Raw genomic sequence first — 26,579 nt, forward strand, 5'->3', positions numbered from 1 at the left:
GGGGGGGGGGGGGATCAGAAGAAACAGTAAAGAAAGAGTTGAGAAAAAGTATTTATCAAGCCACACCACATTAGTTTCACTTATAGATGAAATGATATTTTAAAATCTAGAAACAGGCCATAGAAATCAGTCATGTAGAATAGACAAAAATAGTCTCAAAATCAGGTAAACAAACAACAGCTATTACCACTTATGACATTTTATTGGCATATGACAATTTACAAGGGTCCCTGATGCATCATGATACATCACACTGAGTAAGAATCGTTTAACCATCTACATTCATTCTTATTGGGTAATATTTTCTCTCAAATTATAATTTAACTCCCAACGCTGATTTTAACTGTGACAAAGGGGAACAACAGCAAGAAGACTGCAATTTGAAAAACATATTTTACTTTTTATATTAAAATTCCTAGGATGCTGAAAAGTATACACACCTAGGAACTGAGTCATGGCCTTCTTAAACAGCTTTCTTATTTTTTCTGGAAATATCCTTTGGTTCGTTTTTATTTCCCTTCTCTAGGCAAAAGGAAGTTTGTTAATGCAAGTATCAAAGAGTTATTTCCTGGCACTCATAAGCAAATATCCTTACCAAGAGGAATCATTCAGCTTTAATAACATGTCATAAAGTGTAAAGTTAAATTGTGGTTTAAAAAAATAAACAGACCACTTTTTATATGCTTGGCTCTGCAAAAAATAAACATCCATAATGGTGTTCTATGTCAGAGTTCTCAGAATCACCCTATCCTACTATATATTCTGGTAAGTAACCAAAGATTAAAGCAATGCATTTGCACTTAGAATGTAACCTGCCCATAGGACCTTAAGCACTTTTATTTCCAATTTATCTCCCTATTAAACAACTTCTCAGCAAATCCCATTTTCTCTGTCTTAAGCAGAAAAGCAAAACTGCACAATTATAAGGAGGGATTTGGTGTCTAGTAAAATTAACAATTAAGATAGAAGTTTTATATACTTATACAAAACAGAACAATCATGAAAATTCTCTATTGGAGGATCAAATCCATGTTGCTTTAAGCTTTAATAAGCATTATGCTGAATAGAGGTTTATTAGTTGTATCCTGATTAAAGCAACACAAAGTTACTTATGCAGGCATTTTCTATATAACTAGACAATTTCAGAAAGACAAAATTAAAGTGAGAAATCATGCAATACCAAGGAGTTTAGGCCACAAATATATACTGACTTTGGTTTTAGTTTCGTTTCCAATAGCTCTTAGCAAACGCCCCTGGCAGTAATCAAGGTGCTAGACACACTGCAAATCATCAAAATTGAGGATGAAAGAGCCATATACTTAAAATCTTTAAAATTTTATAACAGAAGCATTATCTTCTTCAAATGTAAACATATACAACTAATTCAGTTGCTGAATTAAAATGAAATGTGCTAGCTTTATGTATGTTGAAAAAACAAAATCACCGGCAAAGGTACCCATTTCAAATTTTCATTCCTTTAAAAAAAGCTATTAACATAAACATAGAAAGTAATTAATATTTAAAAGATCATCTCTACCTGAAGAATAGAACCCATGGAAAGTAAAAGAAAAAGCCATTTTACCAAATGCAACTGAAAAGGAAGAAAAAATAAAATAAAAACCAAGGTAGATCAATGCTACAACACTGCCAAAACCTTTTATTGGTGACATTAGAAAAACAGGTTACTTAAAGTACCAAGGAACAATATGCTGTGTGTCTTATTTTCTTATGGTTACACTACAAACTAATTTTCAGCTGTTCAAAAGCACAAATAAATATGTAAGCTGTGAAATATATACTAACGCATCAAAGTTATTCTGCAGGAATCCTCCTCCACACCAACACCAGGATTACAGGTTTTGTTGTTGTTTTTGTTTCTTTTTCCTTAATACTAAGATGTTCTGTGGTACTCGGAGTTTTACTTGCAATATTATTACAAATCAGTTTTCTCTCAAATGGCTGGTATCTAAGACCATGACTCAAACTATCAAATAAGAATAAAAAGTAAACAATGAATTTTAAACTAAAATAGGAAAGACTTGTAAAAATGTGTTTTTATAGGCCACTGCTTGCTTTCAGTAAAAATAACATTTTCTCAAACCTTTCAAACTAACTGTACTTTTTAGTTACTGGCAAACCTTTCCTGCCTTCTTTAAACATTTGCTGAAGTGTGAAACTAGCATAGTTTACCAAAAGAACAACTTTATGGTATACATCAAAAATTAGCCACCCTACAATGTAGTGTTCGAATTAAGGAAGATGTTAAACAGATGTATACAGTTAAAATAATTAGTGTGGTCACTATAAACAATTTCTGTTCAGGGATTTGTAATGTAGAGCTAACGTTTACTTCAGAATAAAACATTAACAAACAGGGAGGGAAGAGAATCAGAACTTTCACAGAGTTGTACTTGACCATATCTTATAGACAAAGCAGAATTACAATGCATGTAACAAAAACAGTAAAAGATTTTTTTTAAAGTTGATAGTTACAAATATGGAACGTTAACAATTTTCTACTTTATTTCAGTACAATTTTCAACATACAGTCTACTATTTTTCAAGATATTTGAAGACTTAAAACAAAATTTCTATAGACTACTTGCAAACAGTAAAATTTAAGTAAAATGCTTACATTCTTATCTGAAACAAAAATCAGGTAAAAAAAAAAATGGTGGGTGCAAGTTCTGCTCTCTGTTGCCAATTTACTTCAGATACACTATTCCTAAGAAAAGAATAGAGAAATTGATGATTAATAAGGATAAGGACAGTGAAAATATACTATAATCCCATGTTCATAAAAATTAACTGATTTACCCACCAAATTCATACCAGCGAAAATCTTTCAAGAATCATAAGGTGAAATTATCTACCTTTTCTTCTTTACGTCTCTCCTTCTTTTCTTCATTATTTTCCATGGACTCGTCTTCATCTTCAACAATTCCATCCCCTTGGTATTTGTCATGAGTCCATTTTGGACTGCTACCTGATTTTTTGAAATTAAAGCGCCCTCTGCCACGCTGAAAAGTACCACGACCTCTTCCTCTTTTGGCCCAATAATCCACACCATCATCTCTGTCATCATGCTACAGAAAGGTTAAAAAAAAAAAATCATCAAATCTTTCTTATAAAAAGATGACTTCTCGTTCAATCATAAATAATGTAATTAATCTTCTGAAAACTGGGTATGTGAGACTGGTTATCTCCTAAAACATGGTAATACATTGTCAGAGTAATCACATCTTAATACTTAGAAACACAAGCACCCCTTAAGGGTTGCCCAAACAACTACTAGGAGACTCTCAACTGATAAACTACCGCTAATTTTCAGAATTCTAATTCTTGTGGTGTCTATATTATATCAACTTAAGTCCATGGCTGTTATGCTTCATGCAATGAGATAAAAATATCGGACTTTTTCACAACAAAATTACTATAGTCAGAAAGATGTGGCCAAGTAATAAAAATGTCCTTACAATATTATCATATTCATTAAATAAATATTTGTATGTGGTATGAATGTGGTATGAACTATACCTTATAGATAATATGATTTTAAAATACTATATTAAGATTCAAATCTAGATCAATGTATAGTACATATCAATCTTCTAGCTAGGAAATTTTAATGACAAATCATGATAGTATAGTCCCTGGAATAACGTTGCCTCAGCTATTTTCTTCTTCACCAACTTGAAGTACTGCAGTTATTATATTCCAACCTTAACTTTTCATTTACTTTATTCAAATACTGATGCTCCCCCAACTTACAAATTGTTCTATTAAGGAAAAAAACAAAATCTCCAAAATTGAAAACTACCCAACTTGGTAGATGAGCAGAATATTACATTGCAAATACAAAAGACTGTCTCCTGAATGTACCTTTAATGAACTATAGCCCACCTGAATTTACAAACTCTTAGATTTGTCACCCACAAAATGGGAAATAGAGCAAAATGATGCCCCTTTACAAGGAAACAAGCATAATGCAAACAAAATATTGTATAGCCTTTGTGCATGTGTATTTAATACAGATTACCCTCTTGCATGATTTACAAAACTGGGATTATATAAGGAATTAACATACTATAATGAAAGAACATTTACCAATCTCTATTAAAACAAATGAAAGGGGCAGGGATATAACTCACTTGGTAGAGTGCTTGCCTCACATGCACAAGGCCCTGCGATCAATCCCCAGCACCACACACACACACACACAAAAAAAAGCAGGGGGCAGTGGGGAGATTATATGGTAGAGGTGTGCACAACCCCATACAGAATGATTTCTATAACTATTAAAAAATGAACTCAAAACACATCATGGCTGGGGATGTAGCCACTAGTACAGAGATTTTCCGATCGTGTGCAACACACTACAGTTGATCCCCCAAAATGCAAAAGACAAATAAAATCTAAATACATCAGGAAGAGTTTAATTGCAAGCCTAACATAAAATATTTTAAAATAGTTGGCCACTCAAAATGATACCTACTCGATTATATAATTTCATGTGTTTACAGCATTAACACACCCAACTATAAAAGTGTGTTTTTTTGTTTGTGGTACTGACCCAATATTCCATGGATCTGTGGGAAGAGGCAGAAAGTTTCAGAGTAAAGGCACAGGTTCAAAAAAAATATTAACAGAAACCTTAACTCTGTAAATAATGGTGTTAATAATAATGCTTCTAGGCTGGGGATATAGCTCAGTTGGTAGAGTGCTTGCCTTGCATGCATAAGGCCCTGGGTTCAATCCCCAATACCACAAAATAATAATAATAATAATGCTTCTATAGTGCTTACTATGGGTAAAGTTTTATTCTGAGTACATAACATGGATTTGTTCAACAAACCCTCATAAAATACTGGTAACTGTCCCTGTGTTAGATTTTTAAAAATTGAGACACTGAAAAATTAAAACCCCTTATGATCATCACCCATAGAGCCTCATAAATGATTAATTGTACAAGGCAGCTAAGAGCTAAGAGAAATAGAAAAGGTGGTGGTAAAAATGAAAGCCACTTTAAACTGACCATTACTTTTAGAAGTACACTCATCTGAAATTTGATAAACTGTCTTTCAGAAGATATCCTAGCAGTTACCAAATTTATTTATGCTATTCATATTCTTAATCTTCAAATTCTAAGAATTAAGTAATTTGAAGCCTGGCACAGTGGCACATGCCTCTAATCCCAGCATCTCAGGAAGCTGAGGCAGGAGGATCACAAGTTCAAACCCAGCCTCAGCAACTTAGCGAGGCCCTAGCCAACTTGGCAATATGCTATCTCTAAGTAAAAATATTTTTTTAAAAGGCTGGGGATGTGGCACTGTGGTTAAGCACCCCTGGACTCAATCCTTGATACCAAAAATAAGAATAATTTCAGATTAAATACATTATTTCACAAAGGGCCAGAAGCTAGCTAAAATATGAGTATCTATTAGAACCAGGATTTTTTGGATCCTCTTTTATCCTTTCTCCATAGGATCATCAAGTTTCATGGCTAAACATATACATAAAGCTCAGGGTCAGAGCAGCTGCCTAGTACGTGCAAGATCCTTGTTTGATCACCAGCACTACTATCTATCTATGTATCTATCTACACACACACACACACACACAAAATCAAGTTTCAAAGGGTTACCTAAACTCCAATCTTGATCTTCTCCCACCTTCTTCTTCACCAGGGACTTTCTCTTCCTCTGAAGATACATCAATTTAACAACACCAAGAACCTCCCTATTTCTCTACTTTCCCATCTACTCCAACTCTTCAAACTCATTTATCACTCAGGTTCTACTTTAGACTAATATCTTTCTGGGAGTTCTTATTACTCAAAACATTACCAGTTTCACAAAAATAGTTGATAGGAAATTTCAGAAAAGAATTCAAGAAATGCTACTATAACTCAGAATTGGAGGATCAGTGGTACTTCAAATCTGGTTCTGGAGCCCAATACATGGGTCCAAATACTGACCACATTCCTAGCTACACAATGGTCAAGCTACTCTATTTTCATAGTTTCTTTATCTGTAAAAACAGAATGATAACCCCAGCTCAAAAGGACTTTATATACACTCAATAAGTTAATACATGTAAAGTATTTAAGAAAGTCACCTACCATACTACAGTAATTCTCTGTAAGTGCTACTTATTATTACTAAGTATTTTTATCAACAAAGGCAAAATTTCTATACTACTGGATCATTCTGAAAGATCCTAAGGAAAATATCTAGTATTTTGAAATTTCATTTCTTCTGACTTCTATCTTTGATTATATTTATATTCTCAACACTAGCTGTATAAAAGATCAGTCTCTTTACAAAAAGACGAAAAATAGATATAGTTCAAATATTCACTAAAATTTGAATAATAAAAACTTTAAGTTGGGAGACTGAAACAGAGGATCACGGTTCAAAGCCAGCCTCAGCAGCTTAGGAAGACCCTAGCCAACTTGGCAAGACCCCATCTATAAATAAAATATGAAAAAGGACTGGAGTATGGCTCAGTGGTCAAGCGCCCCTGGGTTCAATGGGGGGGAAGGGGAGACAACATGTAAGACTGAAGTTGCTGTTTCTTTGTTCTTATTTTGGTACTGGAAACTGAAAACAGAGGTACTCTACAGTGAGACTGTGATCCTCCTACCTCAGCCTCTCAAGTCACTGGAGGGCCTGCACCACCATACCCAGTTAGAGTTGCTATTTCAATGGCTCACAAATATGAACCAAAATAATCAAGTCGGAGAACTGATTTGTAAGGAAAATAACTTGTGTATTCAGGTGCTAATTTTACTCAATGTTCTAGTGAATATCAGTGTGACACATGCATACATACAGTTTTATATACAAATTTTCAAATTTTAGCCCAGAACAGAAACATAAAATATTACAGCTACTGCCACACACAGTGGCACACATCTATAATCCCAGCTACTTGAAGACCAAGGCAAGAAGATTCCACTTTGAGAAAAGCTTCAGCAACTTAGCAAGACCACATCTCAAAATAAAAATTTTAAAAGTCTGGGGATGTAGCTCAGTGGCAAAGTGCACCTTGGTTCAATACTCAGTAGAGCAAAAAAAAAAAAAGCGAATAAATTACTAATTTGAAGTAGCTAAATTCTTAAAATAACACAATTTATCTTATTGATAAAATACATTATTAAAAGTCAATCTAAAATTAAAGTAAAACCTATGATACTAAAATCTGAAAGAATGGCAGAAGACCTGACCTATATTATATATCTGTAAATTAGTGAAGTGGCAAACAGTCACTATGTACTTGGTCACCTCTCATTCCCTTTTAACTGTTTCACCTTTCACACTTGGTTTACCGCTCATATTTTACTGGTATTACTCATTCCCCAACCCTTAAAATGTGAAGTCTCTCAATCTCTTCTCCTCTGACTGGATAATCTTACTGTGGCTATAATAATGGCCCAAAAAGCTGATTTTTTTCATCTAAAACTATATTAACAACTACGCATTGGACATCTCCACTTGAGTTCTCTCCTTGTCAGAACCTGACCAGAACAGAATTTGATCTTCCCAAAGACATTATCTTCCCTCTACATTCCCTACTCTTTATTACAACACTCATTCAACTAGATGGTATCAAAGTTCCCAGAAGTGCCTTCTCACCTTTTCTCAAATGTAGCCCCTAAATCTAATATTTAAAAAAACATGATTTTTCTGAACCCTATTTAAAACCCAAATTAAAGTACTATGGCGTTCCAAATCAGACTTACTTTTCCTCTATTCTCACAAACTTATACCACCATCCAATGCACTAAAATTCTCTATGCATACTGTTTAACTCCTTCTGAAATCTGTAGTATAGTTGCCCACCTTTTAAGCTCAAGAGTCAAACCAAGTTTCCCTAGAATGTTGTTCACTTCTGGCAGAAATCCAGAAAAATTCCCTCCTTTGGGACCATATATAATTAGAAAATTTCTCTATTACTGGTCTCTTAAGTATCATCTTATATGTGTTTTTCCTTTTCTAGTACCTAGCATAAAACAGTAGTCTGTTAATAAACTCAAATCAAAAAGTAGACGCATCTATTACTGAATCAAATGCCTTTTACTTTCCAGACTGTCAACTCAAAAGCAACTTAGTACAAGTTTCCCATGAAAAAGGTATAAACTGAGCAAACACAACTCAAATTATATAACTATTTCAAACTTCTGGATGTTAAAAAAAAAAAAAAGTAGAAATAAACTTGAATGAATTACATTTACCATTTTCCTAACAAAATAGAGATTCACTTCAGAATGCAGCTTTACCCTCTATCTAAGCATACCCGTCATGGACATTCAGGTTTAGTCAACTATATTTATAAAAAGCCAAATGAAAAGACAAAAATCTTCTAATAAATCCATTACTATTTTCATCCTTGCTTCTACTAAGCAACTAATTCTTAAACTAGCCTCTGAAGCTAGTTTATAAGCTATTTATAAAAAAAAAAAAAAAAGGAATACTTTCCGATAATACTTTTTGACATTTTTAAGTCTAACTCTGTAATGTAGGACAGACCCTTTCCCTCATGACAAACTGCAGAAAATTATCATCTGCATCTGGTGATCTTTCAGAACTCATCGCCTCTAGCTTTATTCTTGGAAAACTACTTCATCTACATCACAAAGAAGCATCAAATCAGTGCATCTAGCCCATTTTCTAAAATTTAATTTTTATCTTCCTCTAATTTCAATGAAATGACAGGATCCCTAAGATCCTTAGTTACAAGTAGTATGAAAATATTTTCCATCTTTAAACAAATAGCTCTGATGATTAACAGGGCATCTGAAAGAGAAGTTTCTGCAACTACTGTCTTATAGACAGATATGAAACATATATTAAGCTCAACTATAACATAATGTTCTTCTATGAACGGCTATCAAATCAAGTTTATTTTTAGTTGACCTTGATCAGCCTATATGTGATATCAAATAAGAATAAACATGAGTAAAAAGGGACCCACATTTTTAAAAAGCTTCAAATCATCTGAGTAATGATTTTTTGGAAAGGTTTCCCATGTTATGGTGAATCTTTCTCATATTAGTGGATATCTGTACTCAAATGTATTCACCTAGTATGTCTTGAAAATAATTGCAAACCAAATAAACACAGATTTCTAACACCCACCAAGAAGTACTTCTTGCTCTTTGGGGTATATTCTGGATCCCATTCCTCTTCCTTCGGTCTCTTTTGAAAAGTAGTATTTGAGTTGTTTGGACCAGTATTTGTCCCAGCAAAAACTCCTCTGGCTCTTCCTCTGCCTCTAATTCGAAACTGATTAACATTAACAAAATTGTTTAGTAATGCAATCAAAAGTATTTAGTCACATGCAAACTCTAATTTTACTGCAATAACAAAAAAAAAAAAACATTGCCATTTCTACCTGAATATTAATTTCATAGCCACTGAGGATGAAAAGAATGGCCATTTTATAACATAGGTGAGGGGGAAAAAAAAAAAACAACTCTGCATACTGATAAGGGGGGGAGGGAACCTAAATGTTAGAAGACGCACTTTTAAAGGCCTGAATTTTAAAACAAACAAGCCCGCTCCCACTTTACTACCTAAGAGTTGCCTAGTTCCTCTGAATTATCTCAGGAGTCCAAAGTATTCAACAACATCTATTACCATGTAAGAAAAGTTCGTCTCTTCCCACATGACCTAATAAATCCTACAATAAGAAACGAGCTGAAGATAGAAATATGAATCTATAACTTAAAGTGGCAAGAAGATGTACTACTATGGAATTATTAAACAGTTTAACAACTTTATGGAAACATAAGGATAATGTGTATGCAAGGTAGAACAGAAAGTTATATATTACTTCAATGACTGATACACATAAGCAAGGACTTGAACAGGCAAAAATGAAAATAGCTGTATACAGAGATGAACATAAAATATTTTAGGTTTTATGATAGTTTTTCAAAAACTAATAAAGTGTTTTAAAAAATAGATCTCCACCAATAACTTTTCTTGATACTCAGGTTTCTAAGGCTACACGTGCTCACTGATCTGAAAAAAATCTAGTTCACAGATGCTTCAAGATTTCAAAAATGGCATTTTTTAATGAAGACATTACTTTAAATGCCATTTCATTTTCAAGACTAATTCTGACTTCAGGAATAATGATTCACATAACAGATAATCTATATCTTTGACTTCCCCTGTGTACAATAAAGTAAAACCCTATCAAATAATCTAAGGCGATTTTATTACTTACAAAGGTTCCTCGTGGTCGGCTAACTCCTGCAAAGCCTGAGTATTCTTTCATTTCATGATGGGTTTTAAATTCTTCTTCTCTTTCCTTCTTACTCTCCTTTTCTTCTCGAGAACTGGGAGAAGAAGGTGATGCTGAAGAGGACGAAGATCGAGAATGATCTTGCTCTCTACTTTTGTGTTTACTGCAAAATAAAGAAAACAAAAAAGTGCCATTTTTAAAAAGATAGAGAACCCAGTTGAATCTTAGTAACAAGAGGGATATTCAAAAAACTATCCCCTATTAAAATTATTACATAAGTAAAATAATTGGGTGTTAAACTTTGACAGTCTGTTTCCATTCTCTTTCAATGTTTTCCACCACTACTAAAAACATGCTATGGTCTAAACTAGTAGACTGTAAACTTCAAGAATGAGGTAGAGTTCTCAAAATATTTTTAAGTTAACTTATAGAATCTTTTGTTATTTTAATGAAAGGAAAAGAGGAGTAGGAAAAAGAAGGTTCTTAAGGCCAAGATTAAAATGACTGTAGTTTGTACACCCCGGGTGAGAACAGTTTGTATGGTTTGGGCCATAACACCAATATAGAAATAAAAAGCACATGACATTGCAAATACCAATCATAATTGTAAATACACAAATAAAACACACCATTTACCTAAAGAACAGCAAGAAAAACAATTATCTATAGTATTTTGTATTCCTAGTATTTATTTGACTCTATGATGATCAAATTTACATGATTCTAATCCAACACCTGAAAAGGTCATACCTTTGATAACTCTTACCACTGCTAACAGTATCCATGGTAACATTATTTTGAAAAGACTAATACACATTGCTACTCCTAGTCCTTCCTCCCCACCCATCTCTCCCATGTTAAACCACTAGATATCAGTTTAAAATTTTTGTACTCTGGGTGTTATGAGTTGAAAAAGTGCGGAATCAAGCATAACGAACCAAAGTTCTTACACAAACTGTTTCTAGAAATGCACTGCATTGAAGTCCAACCTCCTGATGTAGCCTGGATAATAGGACACATTAATTTGTCATTTTTTTTTTCAGTGTTAGCTTGCTATTCCAAAGTTTTTGTCCTCATCCACCATAAGCCGTGTAAAAGACAAATACATTTTTGCTGTAAAACAAATAATTTTAATTGTTTAAATTTAAACATTCGATTACATAGTCAAAATTGAAAGCAATTAAGCTGACAATTATTAAAGGCTAATTAGAAGCTAAAACCTAACTCAGACAATTTTAACAATTACCTGTCATCTTTGTAAGATTTGTATTCCTTGTAATCTTTTGGAGTTTTTTCTTGCTTTCTTGATCCACTGGATTCCCTGGAGCCCTTGGAATCCCCCCGTTCTTTACTTCTTTCTTTTCTACGGCGATCAATGTCATGCCGAAGATCAGCAGAATCACACCTTAATTTTTTATCTCCCTATAAAAGACAGATAAGTAAAGTACAGAGTTTAGGGAAGAAACAGAAAATATACATACATACACACAGACTTATGCCAGTTTCTAAAAGAAATTGGCATTTTGTTATCAGAAAAAAATGGATCATATGATATACTACACTCATCCTTAGATTTTTTTTATTTTTCCCCCAATTTTTTAACTAAATATGTGTACAAGTGCAGTAGGACTGGAGAAATTGCTCAAAACTATTTATCTTGAGTATTTTATACGTTGATTAAAAGTTAATTCCTAAAATATTCCGTACAGTGAAAAGATAAACATTATTCCACTCAGAACATCCTCATTAATTATCCCTCATCCTGCCAAATACCTTTTTTATAACAGTTGAACAATGTCATAATCTCAAAATTGTGATGTAGCCTTCTGCCTATAAAGTTGAGGGATCCTAAAGTAATGATTCTCATTAACTAAGCCTCATTATCATCAAGCTCTTCCCAAAATCAGTCGACAAACTGAAAAAGCGCTTCAAAAATAAGAATACTATAATTTCCATAACATGCAAGTGGAATATGATTAATGAAACCAACTGAGGTTGAACAAGGGTTGAAACAAAGCCAGAAAGGTCTTATTCGAAATCCTGTACTCAGTATCTTGGACCATATACTGCCCTTTCTCAATTCAGGTATTGCAACGGACATTAGTTTAACTGGGTCACAATTCACCTCCTTCTTGTTCCATTGCTTTTTCAAATACTATATAATTTAGGAAGATGGAAAGAGGCATCTAGGAATGAAGAGAAATTATACATCAGTAAGATGCTAAGCAATGTGGACATCCTTGATAGTATTCAACAATAAGATTTATTCTGGGAAGTCTAGCTATAATATTCATAAGCATTCATAAAACTCAAAGTATATATATATATAACACGCACACACACATACACACACACACACACACACACACACACATATATCTCCAAATGATAACTACTCACCTATTTGCTCCTAGGGTAACAAAAATCTAATCAAGAGCAAAAAACTTCCTATTTACCTAGGTAATACCAAGTCCACAAGTAACAAGTGAAACTACTTTGTGAATTGAAAACTATATATATACACATTAATTGCATATTAACATGTTTATTAGAAAGATGAAGGATAAATAAAAATCAATGTCATATCCTCTTGTCCATCCATCAGTTATCACTATTCTCTCTTCCAGATCAAAATTTAGTCTGAATAATAAGAGAAAAAAATACTCACTGTCAAGAGCACAACAGAAGACTAAATTTGGGGGAAAACAAAATTAACTAACATTGAACCCAAAGTAATGAAGATAAAAGCACAAGAAAAAAAAAAAAATCACTTCTCAAAATAGGTTTTTCCAAGATAAACATACCCCATGCAAAGCAATCACTTTCTTTGTAAACTCTACATTCCACAACCCAATAGATTAAGAGCATGCCCTCTTTAAATAATTTGTATGCTATCAGCTTCTGGTAACAAAAGTGCCAGGGTTTCAAAGTAGCCCAATTATTCCACAACTCTGAAAATCAAATGTATTCTCATTTTTTTAGTTAGAAAAATCAAGATCCAAGAAGTTAATTATTTTTCAACCATAACAGAGACTACTTACTGATGGCCAGAATTAGAACCAAGCAATACGTGCAAAAGCTTCCTAATCTATTCAAAATAAGAGACAGTTGCTCCCTTCACCTGTTTTGCACACAGAACGAACATTTGTTCTATAGGCCAGTCTACCTAAAAAATGTCGATTCTGAAATACCAGAGGTTTTTCAGAGTGCCCTCAACCACCATATTCCATTCCTCTAAGACCCTCATTCCCATGCCTCATCTTTCATAGGCTCTTTATAAGTTTAAAAGCCATCTCCCAAAACACAAATATTATAACAGAGATGGGTGTTTTTCAAGATACACTTAGAAATCAGTTTACAGAATGCCTCTTTATAGCACACATAAAAATGCCCCAATAGCAAAGGGATTACTTCTTGCTATTTGTGAACAACCTTTACTTTAAGCACACACAAATTCTAATATCCATCTCAAAACTCTATAGAAACCATAATATAATTCATATCTTTGCTATCATCATCTTCCTTTATCTACTCACTGGCTCATTACATTTTCTTAGGACTAAATATTTCCTTCACTAGCATTTTCAAAAAGTCCTTTTGTTTTTAATTTAAGGTACTTTATTGTCAGCTTAATGTCTTCTAAAAAAAGCAATATGTATACTACCATAAATATATATTTACAAATTAAAAATAGAAATTATCTAATAAACATTTTGCCTTAAGAAAACTATATTTAGTACAGTATCATTACACTGAACTTAACAAGAAAAAGAAATGCATTCAAAAATGTACCTTCTGATTTTCTTCTTTAAAAACTCTTTCTTCCCCTGCTAAACGGGTATGCTTCCTCAGGGCACTTGGAGAGATGTCGATTCTCCTTAACGTAAATAAAGTGTATTTAGTACAAAAAATTACATTTTTGTGAGAGATACTAGAAGTTACTTTTCTTCCAATCGACTCACAATAAGACTATTAATTCCTAATAAAAACAATATCCATTAGGGATAAATCAGAATGCTTTGGCTACATTTTTATATATAAGTGAAACCTGACATTTTAAATAAACATTTTAGTTAACAAAAAATAATGTTTGTAATAAGTATTAAAATTACCGTGCAATCTTAACACCTCATTTTCCTCAGTGAACAGATGAATATTATCACTAGCTCCTTAACACTCTTCCTAGTTTTAACTATTCAGTATAAACATTTTCTCATATTCAATACAATAATCTTTTGGGGTTTTATTCTATATCTCTCCTTTCAATGACAGTATCAGCTGAAAATTCCCAGTGCTTCCCGAGAAGGAACCATCCATACTACAGCAATTAAGTACTAAGCACTGAATTAGATACTGTATAACCAGTATCACTAACTGTCACCATCACCCTACAAAGTATTATCCTTATTTCTGCATGCAAAAAAAAAATCGATGTCCAAGATTAAATAACTTGTTCCTCACAACACAATGAAGTCATACAGCTAGGACTGCAACATAATTGTCAACATACATATTCTTTTTGTGAAAAAGTACTGTTTTACCAAACATTTTTATTTCACAACCTTATTAGTAGAAAATGAGAGAGGGGAAAAAAAAAAAGTTTACTTGGATCATGATATCATACTTTCTGTATAATCTTATTTAAACAATTTCCTTCTATTCAAAACAATACTTTTAACACGCAAATTCAGTACTACACATACCTGTGTATCTCAGGGCTCTTTTGCCGGGTACTATGTTCTTCAGTGGCTTTCTGATACGAAGTGAACCGCTCGTTTAGGGTCACTGCAGCAGATTTGAAGTATTGCTCTGTTGATTTAGGAGAAATACTGCCGAATTAGGAATCTTTAAGAGGGGATTTTCACTTGTGACAGAAGGGCATGTAGCAGGTGAAAAGAAAAATAAAAATATTCAAGAAACCTAGCAGAAGAGAATCAAGTGTTACAAAAAGTTCCTACCCTTTCCTTTTTAACTTCTTGATTGCAAATTTCCTCACAGGTCCTTGTCAATATTACACATAATCCAAGAACAATACATTAAATCAAGTCTAATTTCACACTAATGCACTACTTCCTCAAATAGAAAAGGAACAACATGTGGATGCCCATAATTATACCTTGTCAATTCATGAATCAATGAAGCTACTTCGAGCAATTATTTGCAAAAAAAAAAAAAAAAAAAATACAGAACTAGAGATGGTTTGAGTAAACTGATAAAATTATTTCACCAAGAACTTATGTTGACATAACAGAAATGGCTTTAAGCAAAAAGTGAAGATTGCCATTAATTGGAAAAATATTTTAATTTATATTCAGTAATTATTCCAAAAATCTGGCATCGTGGCAAACCTGACAATATATCTGATATTGTTGTCTTGTTTTACAATTTTAAAATTAGTAATATCGATACTGATTAGTTTATAAACCAGTTCAAGGTATATGCTGTAAATGTAAAATAGACGTATAAAGTCATGAGCTATGAAATGTTACATTATGAAGCAAGCTATCTGCTTAACAGGTCAACATACATCTGTGTCAACTTACCGCCCAATATCCAGCACATGTCTCATAACCAATCATTAAAACGTGAAACGGCCACTACAAGGGTAGTGCCTCAATCATAATTCCATGAAACCCAGGAATTTGAGCTAGCAACTCAGTTTTTATGCCATTTTTGCCAGGAAGACAGAAGATTCAACTTTGCCTGTATCTTTCAACAGCTATTTTACTTTGAAACATGGATTTTGCCATTTCAAAACATACTCCAGGACCTAGTTACAATGAAAAAGAAAACATCACTGGGCATTTTCAGCTCTATATAAAGTAAGAGCTGTTCAGATCGGTTGCACAATACCAAATATGAAACATAACTATCATCAATTCTTTTTAAAAGGGAAAAAAAAAATGAAAAAGGAAAAATTTTATCAAAATCTGACCTCAAAATTTAGCAATAAATTGTAAAATGTGAGAAAGGTCAAAAAAGGTGAAAAAAGAGAAAAATACTAATGTTTCATACTTTACCACAGTAACATGGTAATAAACTGGTTCACAATCTTATACCAAAATAGCAAAACTCTTTTGTTACCATGTTTAAGTAATTACATCCAAAAAGACTCACTTAATTATTTACTGTTTTGAAATATCAAGCCCATAAGGAATTACTAGTGACGAGTTTCAGCTATTATGAGTTGTTGTAATGACAAACTTAAAAAAAAAAAAAAGAAAGCAAGAAAGAAAGAAAGAAAGAAAAAAGACTTTTAAGACCAACTGCCATGGAGGTTCCTGAGAATGAACCTATTAAACAGAAAAACAAAAACACAACTTAACCTAGTTGCCCAAAAAGTCATACCCTAAAATCTTTAAAAATTATTAGTAACTCTGAAGCTAGAATTACACACCAGTGAAAACAAAAAATCATTACTTTAGTTGAAATGACAACCCTCACCTTTAGGGATCTAAATAAATGTTCTATGATCCTAATTAGTTGCTACTTATGTAATCACTATTCATCTAACATCTTGGTAATTTTTTTAAATGAGGATAAACCAGAAAAAAAGTATTGTAACAAATCAAGCAGTACAAAAAGACAGGAAGTTAATACTATTTTCCTCTGGTTTCAGATTTCTTTAAGAAATAATAGTAACCATATTGCCTCACTTTGTTATAAAACTATGCCAATAGTTTATTAAGTCATGCAATAAAAGTAATTAATTAAAGTAATTAAGCCTTCTGCACTTCAAATACACTATACCTTTATAAAGACTTTCAGATTTAAATAAATCTACATATTTTAATATAACTTATTAGAATATTTTAATTCTACCATTTTGTTCACTTTCTATTAAATATCTTCATGACTCTTGATGCCCCAAGACTGGTATCTCTTCCTCAATATTATTTTTCCAAATTTTTAGGATTTAATGTAAACCTGCTAGCCCTAGGTATAATAAAGTGTAAATAATCATTTTTCCCTGCATGCAAGAGAAGTTTAAGTCACAACACTAAACACACTAAGCATACCTTTAACATGATGAACCAAGGACACAATGTGTTGTATAAATGACTCTGAAGTGCTTTTGCTGGCCTGAGGCAACTTAATGTGGTCAAAGATGGATCGGAACTCTTGCTCCTTCTTGACAGAATGGACAAGTGTACTAGCAAGTAGCCTGTCTTTAGTCAAGGATGCAGGTCTGAAACATATGGATAACACACACACACACAAACAAAATATACCATTGGTTTGAATGTGAAAACACCACGTTCAGAAAATAAGATTACCAACTAAAAACCCACACAGGTTACTTACTGGACATCAGTGTGGAATTACCTGTTAGAATCATCAAGAGGAACAGGTGCCATTTTGAGTTTGACTTCGGGACGATGAGAATCACTGGCTATCATTTTGATCCTAAGCGGGCTCTCCTCTCTGAAGGTAGACTTTTCTCGTGCATCCAGATTCTTGTGTAGAGGGGGACTGTAATCAAAGAGGTCTTTGAGCTTTTCAGATTTTACCTGCTCAGGTGACTGAGTTTCTTTCTTTACTGTTATTCTTTCAGAATTTTTGTCGTCTTCCTTGTGCTTATCTTTTGTAGTACTAGGCCTTTCCACTACGTATCCAGTCTCTTTAAGTTTATAATTTTTTTCTTCTCTAAATCCATCACTTTCTCTATTGCCTTTCAGTGAAACTTTGGACTTGTACTTGGGTCCTTCCTCCTCAGTATTCCGGTGAGATGCAGTAGCAAAATTTTTACCCTGATCTGCGAGGACTGACTTCCTGAACTGTCTATAATCCTCTGTCTCCTCTGTGTCATCCCCTTCTGAATCATTAAACTTTTGTTTTCCAGACTCTTTATCACTGAAGTAATCTAGAGCTTCCTGATCTTCCCATTCTCCCTCTGCCCTCCCTTTCTCTGATCCTTTCTCCTTTGGAGCCTCTTTATCCCTGGTATTACCCCTATCAAGCAGGAATACTCTAGACTCTTCATCTGTGAACCTGTGAATAAGCAAAGAAGAGGATAGTAACTCTGGAGTGCATTCATTGTAGATCACTTGCATACTTAAATGTGTTGCCCAATATCACAGGACAACACTACTGAAAAGATGTTTTTTCAAATCCCACTTTTTATAAAATCAAAAATACCTTCATATAAAACATATGTACTGTTTTTAAATTTACATTAAATATCCTAAAGTTTAAAATGTATAAAGTGATCTCAAAAACCTATTCCATTCTGTCACAGTCCACAATTTTGCATAAACAAATCCAAATTTCTACAGAGATCTTACAATATACAACATTTAAGCTGCAATACATAGCCTAAATTTAACTTTTGAGACCAAGAAGCAATAAAGGATAATACACAAACCTACTAGAATTTCTTATACTCAACATTGCTATTCCATTAACATCTTATCTATCACATAAACAAAAGCACAAATGGACTTTAATGCAATTAAGATATTTAATACTCTAGCTGAATCACAAGAGTTCAAGTTCATATAAACCTAGTTCTAGAAAATGGAAATATTAAGTAGAACTAAAAGTATCAGTCAATAAAAACATTAACTATATGCTATTATACCATAAATAGTGTACTTGGTTCTATTTCCTCACTTAAGTCAATCAACACTACATTAAGAACCAAATTTAATTAATAGCGATTTTCCACAATGCTTAAAATCAGAATTTAGACAAATTTTTTAAAATGTCATTAAAGGTACTGAAAATTCAAATTCCATCATCTTTTCCAAAGTCAGGCAGAATTTATTAAATACTGACAACTGAACTGTTTGTAATACCACCTAAGAATGTAAACCTTAAGCGCATCATTTATGAAGATTACATTTTAGTGGTGAAAAGAATAAAAACAAACTTTCAATGCTCTACCAATTTCTAGCTTTATGGTTCTTAACATATTATTCGTCATGCTTTACACTTTTAAATTTCTCCTCACTAATATTGTTAATTCTGGACTGACTAAAAATGGATAAAATTAAGAGATAAATTAATTTTTAGTAGAACACTCAGCTTCCTTCCAAAGTTTAGCATACAAAGAGTAAAATCTGGGATTATAAGGTAGGAAGTTGTGAGTAAAAACAACTAATAAATCACAATGCAACTTTTGAAGTCATATAATTCCAAATAAAATTCAAAGAATTACTAATATTATAATCTAAATACCACCCTCCTTTAGTTCTTACCTTTTTAAGAATTTCCCAGTCTTTGCAGTTTCCTGATCTCCTCCGTCAGGATAAAATGAGGAACGTCCCCTAGCCTCATCTCTTGGAGCATTCTGTGGTGTGACTGTCTTTGCAGGACTTCTTCGTGAAGGGATATGATGAATCGGACTGTTCTGAGAAGGACTGTATCGACTAGATCCATTTCCAACAGAACCAGAGCCAGACCTTTCAGGGCTATGCTGAATGGAATGTGAATGCTGAGAGGGAGTATTTTTTGCAGAATGAACTGTACTAAGCATGGGGGCATCTGAGCAAGATGAACTCTGACTAGGTGGTGTAGCAATAGGTGAAGGACTATGGGGTGATCTGGGACTATTATCATAAGCTGAAAGGCCAGGCCAAATATCACCAGATGTGGCTGATTTATTAAACTCATCAATAGATTCAGATGGATCATGTTCAAACGTATCTTTCGTTTCCTCTTGTGATTTGCTTTTCAAAGGACTCTCTTCTTGGGGTTCCCCTTCAGCTTTTTTGGTTTGTTTTTCCTGAGACCCTCGTCTTTTAGAGACAGGAGATTTGCTATATGGGGATGAAGAACGAGATGATGATGATCTTGGAGACCTAGAGGATCTATATGACCGGCGAGATCTGCTTCGGGACCTCTGAGAAGAAACGGATCTTCTTTTTGGACTCCTGGAACGTGAACGACCTCGTCTAGGACTCCTAGAGTGCCTTCTATTCCAGACAGGTCTATAACCACCTCGATGGTATCTACCTCCTCCTCCTTGATAATACCCTCTACCCCTTCCTCTATACCCATAAGGTCGTCTCATTCCTCTATTATTTCTGTAATCTCGACGATAATCTCTAGAATAAATACGATCTCTACTACGAGATCTTGAATATGTCCTGGAACGAGACCTAGAACTAAAAATAAAATAAATATCAATGTAAGAAAAATAATGTAACCTAGCCTACCATTCTAGATATTTCTGGTTGAACATAACATAAATAATCAAAGGTAAAATGTATAGTTTTTTTTTTAAACTCATTGTACAACTTTATTGTTTATCTAAAGTTAAAAACTCACTTCTAAGTAAATAATGAGAGAATAAATTAAAGACCTTGGAATAAGTCTAGGCTGGCACCTAGAGACAGTGTTAAAAAAATTGTAATGGCATGGCATCACATTTTGTGAATGGCGAGAAAGGTTACACAGTATTACATACAGTGAAATACCATTGGTATTCAGCAAAATTACTTTCAATGGGTGATTTCAACTTTCTGTGCTGTGTATTGCTATTTGAAAAACAACCAGAGTTAAATCATTTTAACCAAAAAATATTCCTTTGTTAGAATTAAAAAAAAAAAAAAAACAAACACCCAGGAGTAAAAGTGCACACCTACAATCCCAGCTACTTGGGATAATGAGGCAGCAGAATTACCAAGTTCAAGGTCAGCCACAGCAACTCAGAAAGAAACTGTCTCAAAAAAATAAAAAGGGTTGGAAGACATAGCTCAGTGATAGTGTACCTCAGGTTCAATTCCCCACCACGACCAAAAAAAAAAAAATTCAAAGATCAGAGTCAGAAATAAAAACTATGCAGGTTATGTACTGCCAAGTAATTCTTACATTATCTAACTCATCACTCAGCCTGACAGAAAAATACAATGAAATCCAGTATATATTAGCATAGTACAATAGGAATCAGATCTGGAGTCCAACTACTGGATTCAAATCTAAGCTCTAACATTTACTAGCTTGCAATTTTCAATTGTCTAACTCTAAAATGGCATTAACAATAGATCCATTCCACAGGATTCTTTGAAAATGAAATATATATACTAATCGTTTTAGCACTGTACCTGCATACAATAGGCATTTGATAAAACATTAGCCATTAATGATTACCATTATTCAAGGAACTAAACCATTAATTCACCTGTATCTCTTCTTTCTAGAGTGTGATCTTGATCTTGATCGAGAACTAGACTGTGATCTAGACTTTGATCTTGAAGAATGTGATCTAGAATTGGAACGACCCATTTCTTTTCTCCTAGTCAAATGAAAGAGTAAAAAAGGTTAAAATTATAATTTGATTAAAGTTTCATACAAGATTTTCTTATTTTCAGATACAAATTGAATTTTATAGATCATTATCATTCTTTTCAGAGGACAGGTCATTATTCCTAACTAAAACCTTGTTTTTGCCTGCATAACAAATACAGTGTACTAAAGACACAATTTTCTATGTTCTGCCTCAACTATGTGTCTCAATTCAAAAAGACAACAGCTGCAGTAGCTAAAAAGAGCAATATCAGACTGCAGCAACATGTTATTCCACACCAACACAAATACCTACCTCTCCTGAAAAAAAAGATAAATATCCAACTATTAGATAAGAAACCTGAAACAAAGAAAATATCATACTTTCTGTATAATCTTGTCTATAATCAAGAGGCTCAACACTGGAAAAAAAAATAAACCTACTAGACTGTCAATAGTATTTTATATCCTTGAAATGGGCCTGAACTGACCACTTCATGCATACTATACTGCCTTGAGTGGTATTATTGGATAGACTCCTGGTAGAAATAAAGGTCACTAAGTCTCTGAAAAGCTGAAGTCATCCATGACTCTGTTTGTTCTCAGTAGTCATGATGGCAGGATAAAAATGGACTTACATGACAAAGCCTAGGGTACTCTAGCTTTCTTTTCTGGTAAATGAAAAAGGACGAGATCCAGAAATTAGATTACTGCCAAGAGAGATTACAACTACAAGAAAAATAAAACTTGTACACTTGTATCGTTACTTTTCTAAACATTATATGGTATCAAATGCTATAATTAGACTTCACAGGGTAGAAGTAACAGAACTGATTCATACAATCTACTCTTCATAAAAATAACTTTTAAACATACAAATACACACAAAGCAAATCACTGCATGTACATCACAAATGTCACATTTTCAACTTTTCAATGAGTTCTGAGACTATATAGTCTTAACCTTCTAGGCTTATTTTTGCCAAATACAGGTGACCCTTAAAACAACTAGGAGTTAGAGACAGTGACCCCCACATAGTCAATCTATGTATAACCTTTGATTCCCTAAAAACTTAATAGCTTGCTGTTGACCAGAAGCTTTATCAATTACAAAACTCAATTGACACGTGTTTTGTATGCTACTTGATTATGTATGCTGAAAAACAGGCAAAACAAAATTTTCTGGAGAAATAAACTGTTCAGAGATGATTATTAGCATCAGGACCAGCATTTTAAGTAGATATCCACAACACTTAAGTTCACAAAAACAGCAACAGAACATAGTTATGAAATTATTATAGCAGTTGATTTCATGCAGTTATGATTTAAATACTGCATCTTTACATTTCTCAACTGAAAATGGAGTCATGCACTGCCTATGAGTAAGAATTTATAAATTTTAAATTTTGAATAGATATGCATCTTAAACAATAAAAAACTGTTATCTAAATATATTTTATCCATTCATGGCATACCTTTTTTTTTTAGAATTTTTTTCCACTAGTTCTAGGCTACATGGATCACCTGAAAATTTTTTCAAATTGTCATGAATTTCCCAACACCATTCACGTAAAGTGGACCCATGAGGTTCAAACCTGTGTTCAAGGGACAACTGTGGAACTATTTCCAAATCTCTACTAAACTTATTATCAAAATAAGTCATCATTTCCAAAAAAAACCAACTTATTAAACTTCTAACAGCAATTCTCACATATTTAAATCATATCTCCTAGAACCAAGTATTTTTGAATACACCATTTTACCTAGTCTTTTTGTTCAGTACTATAAAGTAGTATTGAGACACTAACATTAGTTAATTGCAGAGAAAGTAAAGATTCTGTCTACAAGCTTCCTCTTTAAAGAACATAAATGAAAAACTTCAAAGATTCAGGTAAGTATTTCAAATACAACATAACTATCGTCTAATAGACAAACTATCACCTTTTTCTTCTACTCTCAACTTTTTCTCAATCCCAAATAAACAAGGCATACATACGACAGAAGTAAAAATGCAGGTTTCAGTGTTCAAAAGAGGTAGAATAAGAATTCTACATCATTAATAAAGGAAATTTAACATTCACACAGGGAGATCTGTTACCCAGTAGAAAAAAAAACAAATTTGGTTTGGCAAGCTATTTTATTTTGACAACATAATGAAATTGGTGCCATTCACATTTACAATCTCTAAAATAAGAAATCTAGATTATCAGGAATTGTGACACTTTATTGGCTTTCAAAATACTGCCTTTCTCAAACTTTTTAAATTACATATGTAATTAACATTCAGTGTAATAAGATTTATTTCAAGAAATTTATTTTTCTTCCACTCTGAGATAATTAGAAAAACTTTAAAAAACCAGAGTGTCAAATGATTTTGAAGATTCCAATAGCTAGGCAAAACCACTTTCACTGTATTAATAAGAAAAAGAAATGCTTTCAATTACCCATAGGTTCTGTGCTATGCACATCTACAATCTCTGATCTTGGTTCTTGACGTATTTTGTTTTGCTAATGGTACTTTCTAGCAAGCAAATCAGAAATTGTATAGACTTTTCCAAACCAGAACATCTGGGTTGGTATGCAATTAAAAAAAATGTTTTATATAAACAAAATTAAAAAGACTAACACAATATTAGTTAGGAAAATAATTCTTTGAGGCTTCAGGCCAGGCTAGGGGTGTAGCTCAGTGTTTTGTTTGCCTAGTATGCATGAGGCCCTGTGTTCAAACCCCAGCCCACAAACAGGGGTCGGGGAAAGTCTTCAGAACACTCAATCAGGTACTTCTTTAACTGTTAAATGAATGTATTCCCCAGAACCTGGGGGGAGGGGGGGGTTGTTTGTTTGTTTAAGCAGCAATTTTATTTTTAAACATCTGGGTTTTGATTTGTTTTTAAATAGACACACCTGAAATTCCAAATAAGTGATTTAAAAAGCACAACTATAAATTTATCAGTCCAAAAGAAATTGAGTTCTTTTGAAATTTTTGTTGTGCGTTGGTGCACTAGGGATCAAATCAGGGCCTTGCACAAACTAGGCAAGTACCTGACACTAATTTATACTCCCAGCCCCAGAAATTTGGATTAATATATTTTTCATGTCTTTACACAAATATTTCTCGCTAAAGAAGGTTAAGATCAAAAACCTCTCAGACTACCTAGATTCAAAGCCAGGCTAAGACACCTCCTCCTTTTTTGTGTGACCTTAGGCAAAATCTTTAATCTGAACCGCAATTAATACGAATGAAGAAAATTACAGCACCTATTTCATAAAGAACTAAATGAGTTGATAAATGTAGCTCATGTAATACAATTTTGGCACATAATAAGGAATTAATTTTAATTACCTTAACACCAAAGTAGAGGGGGGGGAAAGTTAAGTTACGGAACTCCTCTTGTTTGCATTAGGGAAGATGGGTTAAAACAGCAGGGTCTTTTTGTCTTGCTTTGATTTTAATTTGCTTTTTATGTTCTGAATCGTTTAGTAGAGGTTTTTATAGAAGTGGAAGAAGCAAATATACAACCTAGAAGCAGGAGAGATGAAAATAATCAGCCGGGCGCAATGGTATACTCCTGTAATCCCAGCGACTCAAGATGGCAGAAAGATTGAAAGTTTGAGGCCAGCCTCAGCAACTTAGGGAGGCCCTAAGCAACTTAACAAAACCCTATCTCAAAATTTAACAAAAAAAAAAAAAAAAAAGGGATGGGGATATACCTCAGTGGTAGAGTGCCCCTGGGTTCAATCACCAGGATCTAAAAAGAAGAATCTTTTTTCTAAGACTAACTTAAAATCTGACTTCATACAAGCCACCAAAAAGGAGAAAAAAAAAAAGCTTCAGGCTACATGGTTTTTAATCATTCCATCTGAATCATCAGCTCAGCTGTCACATTTAATGAAACAAGTGTAAACTGGAAACAGAAAAATGAATGCTACTTACCTGGGGTTTTGAGATTCTGTAAAGTTCTTCCTGAAGAGATGTTTCTGAGAAATTAAACTCTAAATTCAAACTCCTAGCAAATAAAAAAAAAAAATGCATGAGTTATGGTAAATTAAATATTCACTATTTATAATACGGAGGAGTACTGCAATATGCTAATAAAGGCACTTGTGATTTCAAAGAAGGGGAGACTGATTTAGGAAACATTAAATTTTAAACCATAAAAAACGTGTAACTCAATTTTTTTTTTTGAAAATCACAATGCAGCAGTTTATCATTGAACTGACAGCAACTTAACTTTTTAATACTTGCATTCTAATTTTAGTAATTTGACTTAGAAAAGAAGATATGCTATCTCCCTATCATAAAATTCCAAAGTAATTAACATTGTTATCTTAGAATATGAAAACATCAAGTAATCTGTATTTAATATTCACAATGCTTACAACATCTACAATGAGTTTAATGCTCTGCTATGTATTGTCTTGGCACTTCCTTTCGTTTTCATCTAAAACTGATTTCCATCAGAGTGATCTCTAAACTGTGTATTTAAAAGTACTTTCACATGTGTACAAGTAACAATCAGCAATGAAACAAGTATTTATTGGAAATCAATACTCATCCTAAACTAACCATTACCATGTAAATCAATTTAAATTTGGCTCAAAATGTTAAGCAGCTATCAAAATGGGAAAGGTTGTCTTTGTGAATAACATTCAGTGATTATCAATTGCGTACAAAGGATGGTTCAAAAATACTATGGGGTGGGGCTGGGGTTGTGGCTCAGCAGTAGAGTGCTCGCATTGTGCGGGGGAGGCCCTGGGTTCAATCCTCAGCACCACATAAAAATAAATAGATAAAAGAAAAGTATTGTGTTCAACTACAACTAAAAAGAATTATTTTAAAAAAATACTATGGGAGCAAAAATTCAGAATAGAACAAAAGCAAGGCATGGTGGCAAATGCCCATAATCTCAAGTGTAAGGCTAGCTTGGGCAACTTAGCAAAACCCTGTTTCAAAATAAAAAAATTAAAAGGTCTAGAGTTACAGAAAGCACTCCAGGTTTGTTCAATCCTCAGTGCCAAAAAAACAGGACTGGGGATGTAGCTTAGCAGTAGAGCATCAGTACTGAATAAAAGAAAAAAAAAGGGGGGGGGGGGGG

General features: G+C 33.3%; 1 protein-coding gene across 12 annotated transcripts in view; it reads right to left on the reverse strand.

Moving 5' to 3' along the window:
* Positions 1 to 1,637: 1,637 nt before the first annotated feature.
* Bclaf1 (BCL2 associated transcription factor 1) overlaps positions 1,638 to 26,579 on the reverse strand; it is a 29,374-nt gene continuing 4,432 nt past the window's right edge. Inside the window, exons 2-14 of one of the 12 annotated variants that reach the window (XM_048798784.1) lie at positions 25,418 to 25,490; positions 24,827 to 25,003; positions 21,380 to 21,493; positions 19,455 to 20,357; positions 17,581 to 17,727; positions 17,274 to 17,443; positions 14,958 to 15,063; positions 14,047 to 14,131; positions 11,501 to 11,676; positions 10,237 to 10,417; positions 9,141 to 9,287; positions 2,874 to 3,086; positions 1,638 to 2,725 (exon numbers count right to left, since the gene is read on the reverse strand). In XM_048798784.1, the coding sequence (XP_048654741.1) occupies positions 2,720 to 2,725; positions 2,874 to 3,086; positions 9,141 to 9,287; positions 10,237 to 10,417; positions 11,501 to 11,676; positions 14,047 to 14,131; positions 14,958 to 15,063; positions 17,274 to 17,443; positions 17,581 to 17,727; positions 19,455 to 20,357; positions 21,380 to 21,483 (2,238 nt within the window). In that variant the 5' untranslated portion in view covers positions 21,484 to 21,493; positions 24,827 to 25,003; positions 25,418 to 25,490 and the 3' untranslated portion in view covers positions 1,638 to 2,719. Of the gene's footprint in view, positions 2,726 to 2,873; positions 3,087 to 9,140; positions 9,288 to 10,236; positions 10,418 to 11,204; positions 11,368 to 11,500; positions 11,677 to 14,046; positions 14,132 to 14,957; positions 15,064 to 17,273; positions 17,444 to 17,580; positions 18,247 to 19,454; positions 20,364 to 21,379; positions 21,494 to 24,826; positions 25,004 to 25,417; positions 25,491 to 26,579 lie in introns of those variants that run through there. The other 11 variants (XM_015501554.2, XM_015501589.2, XM_015501526.2 and 8 more) reach the window with 11 other exon arrangements.

This window comes from Marmota marmota, unplaced genomic scaffold, assembly GCF_001458135.2.
Source record: "Marmota marmota marmota unplaced genomic scaffold, marMar, whole genome shotgun sequence".
NCBI classification, from domain to species: Eukaryota; Metazoa; Chordata; class Mammalia; order Rodentia; family Sciuridae; genus Marmota; species Marmota marmota.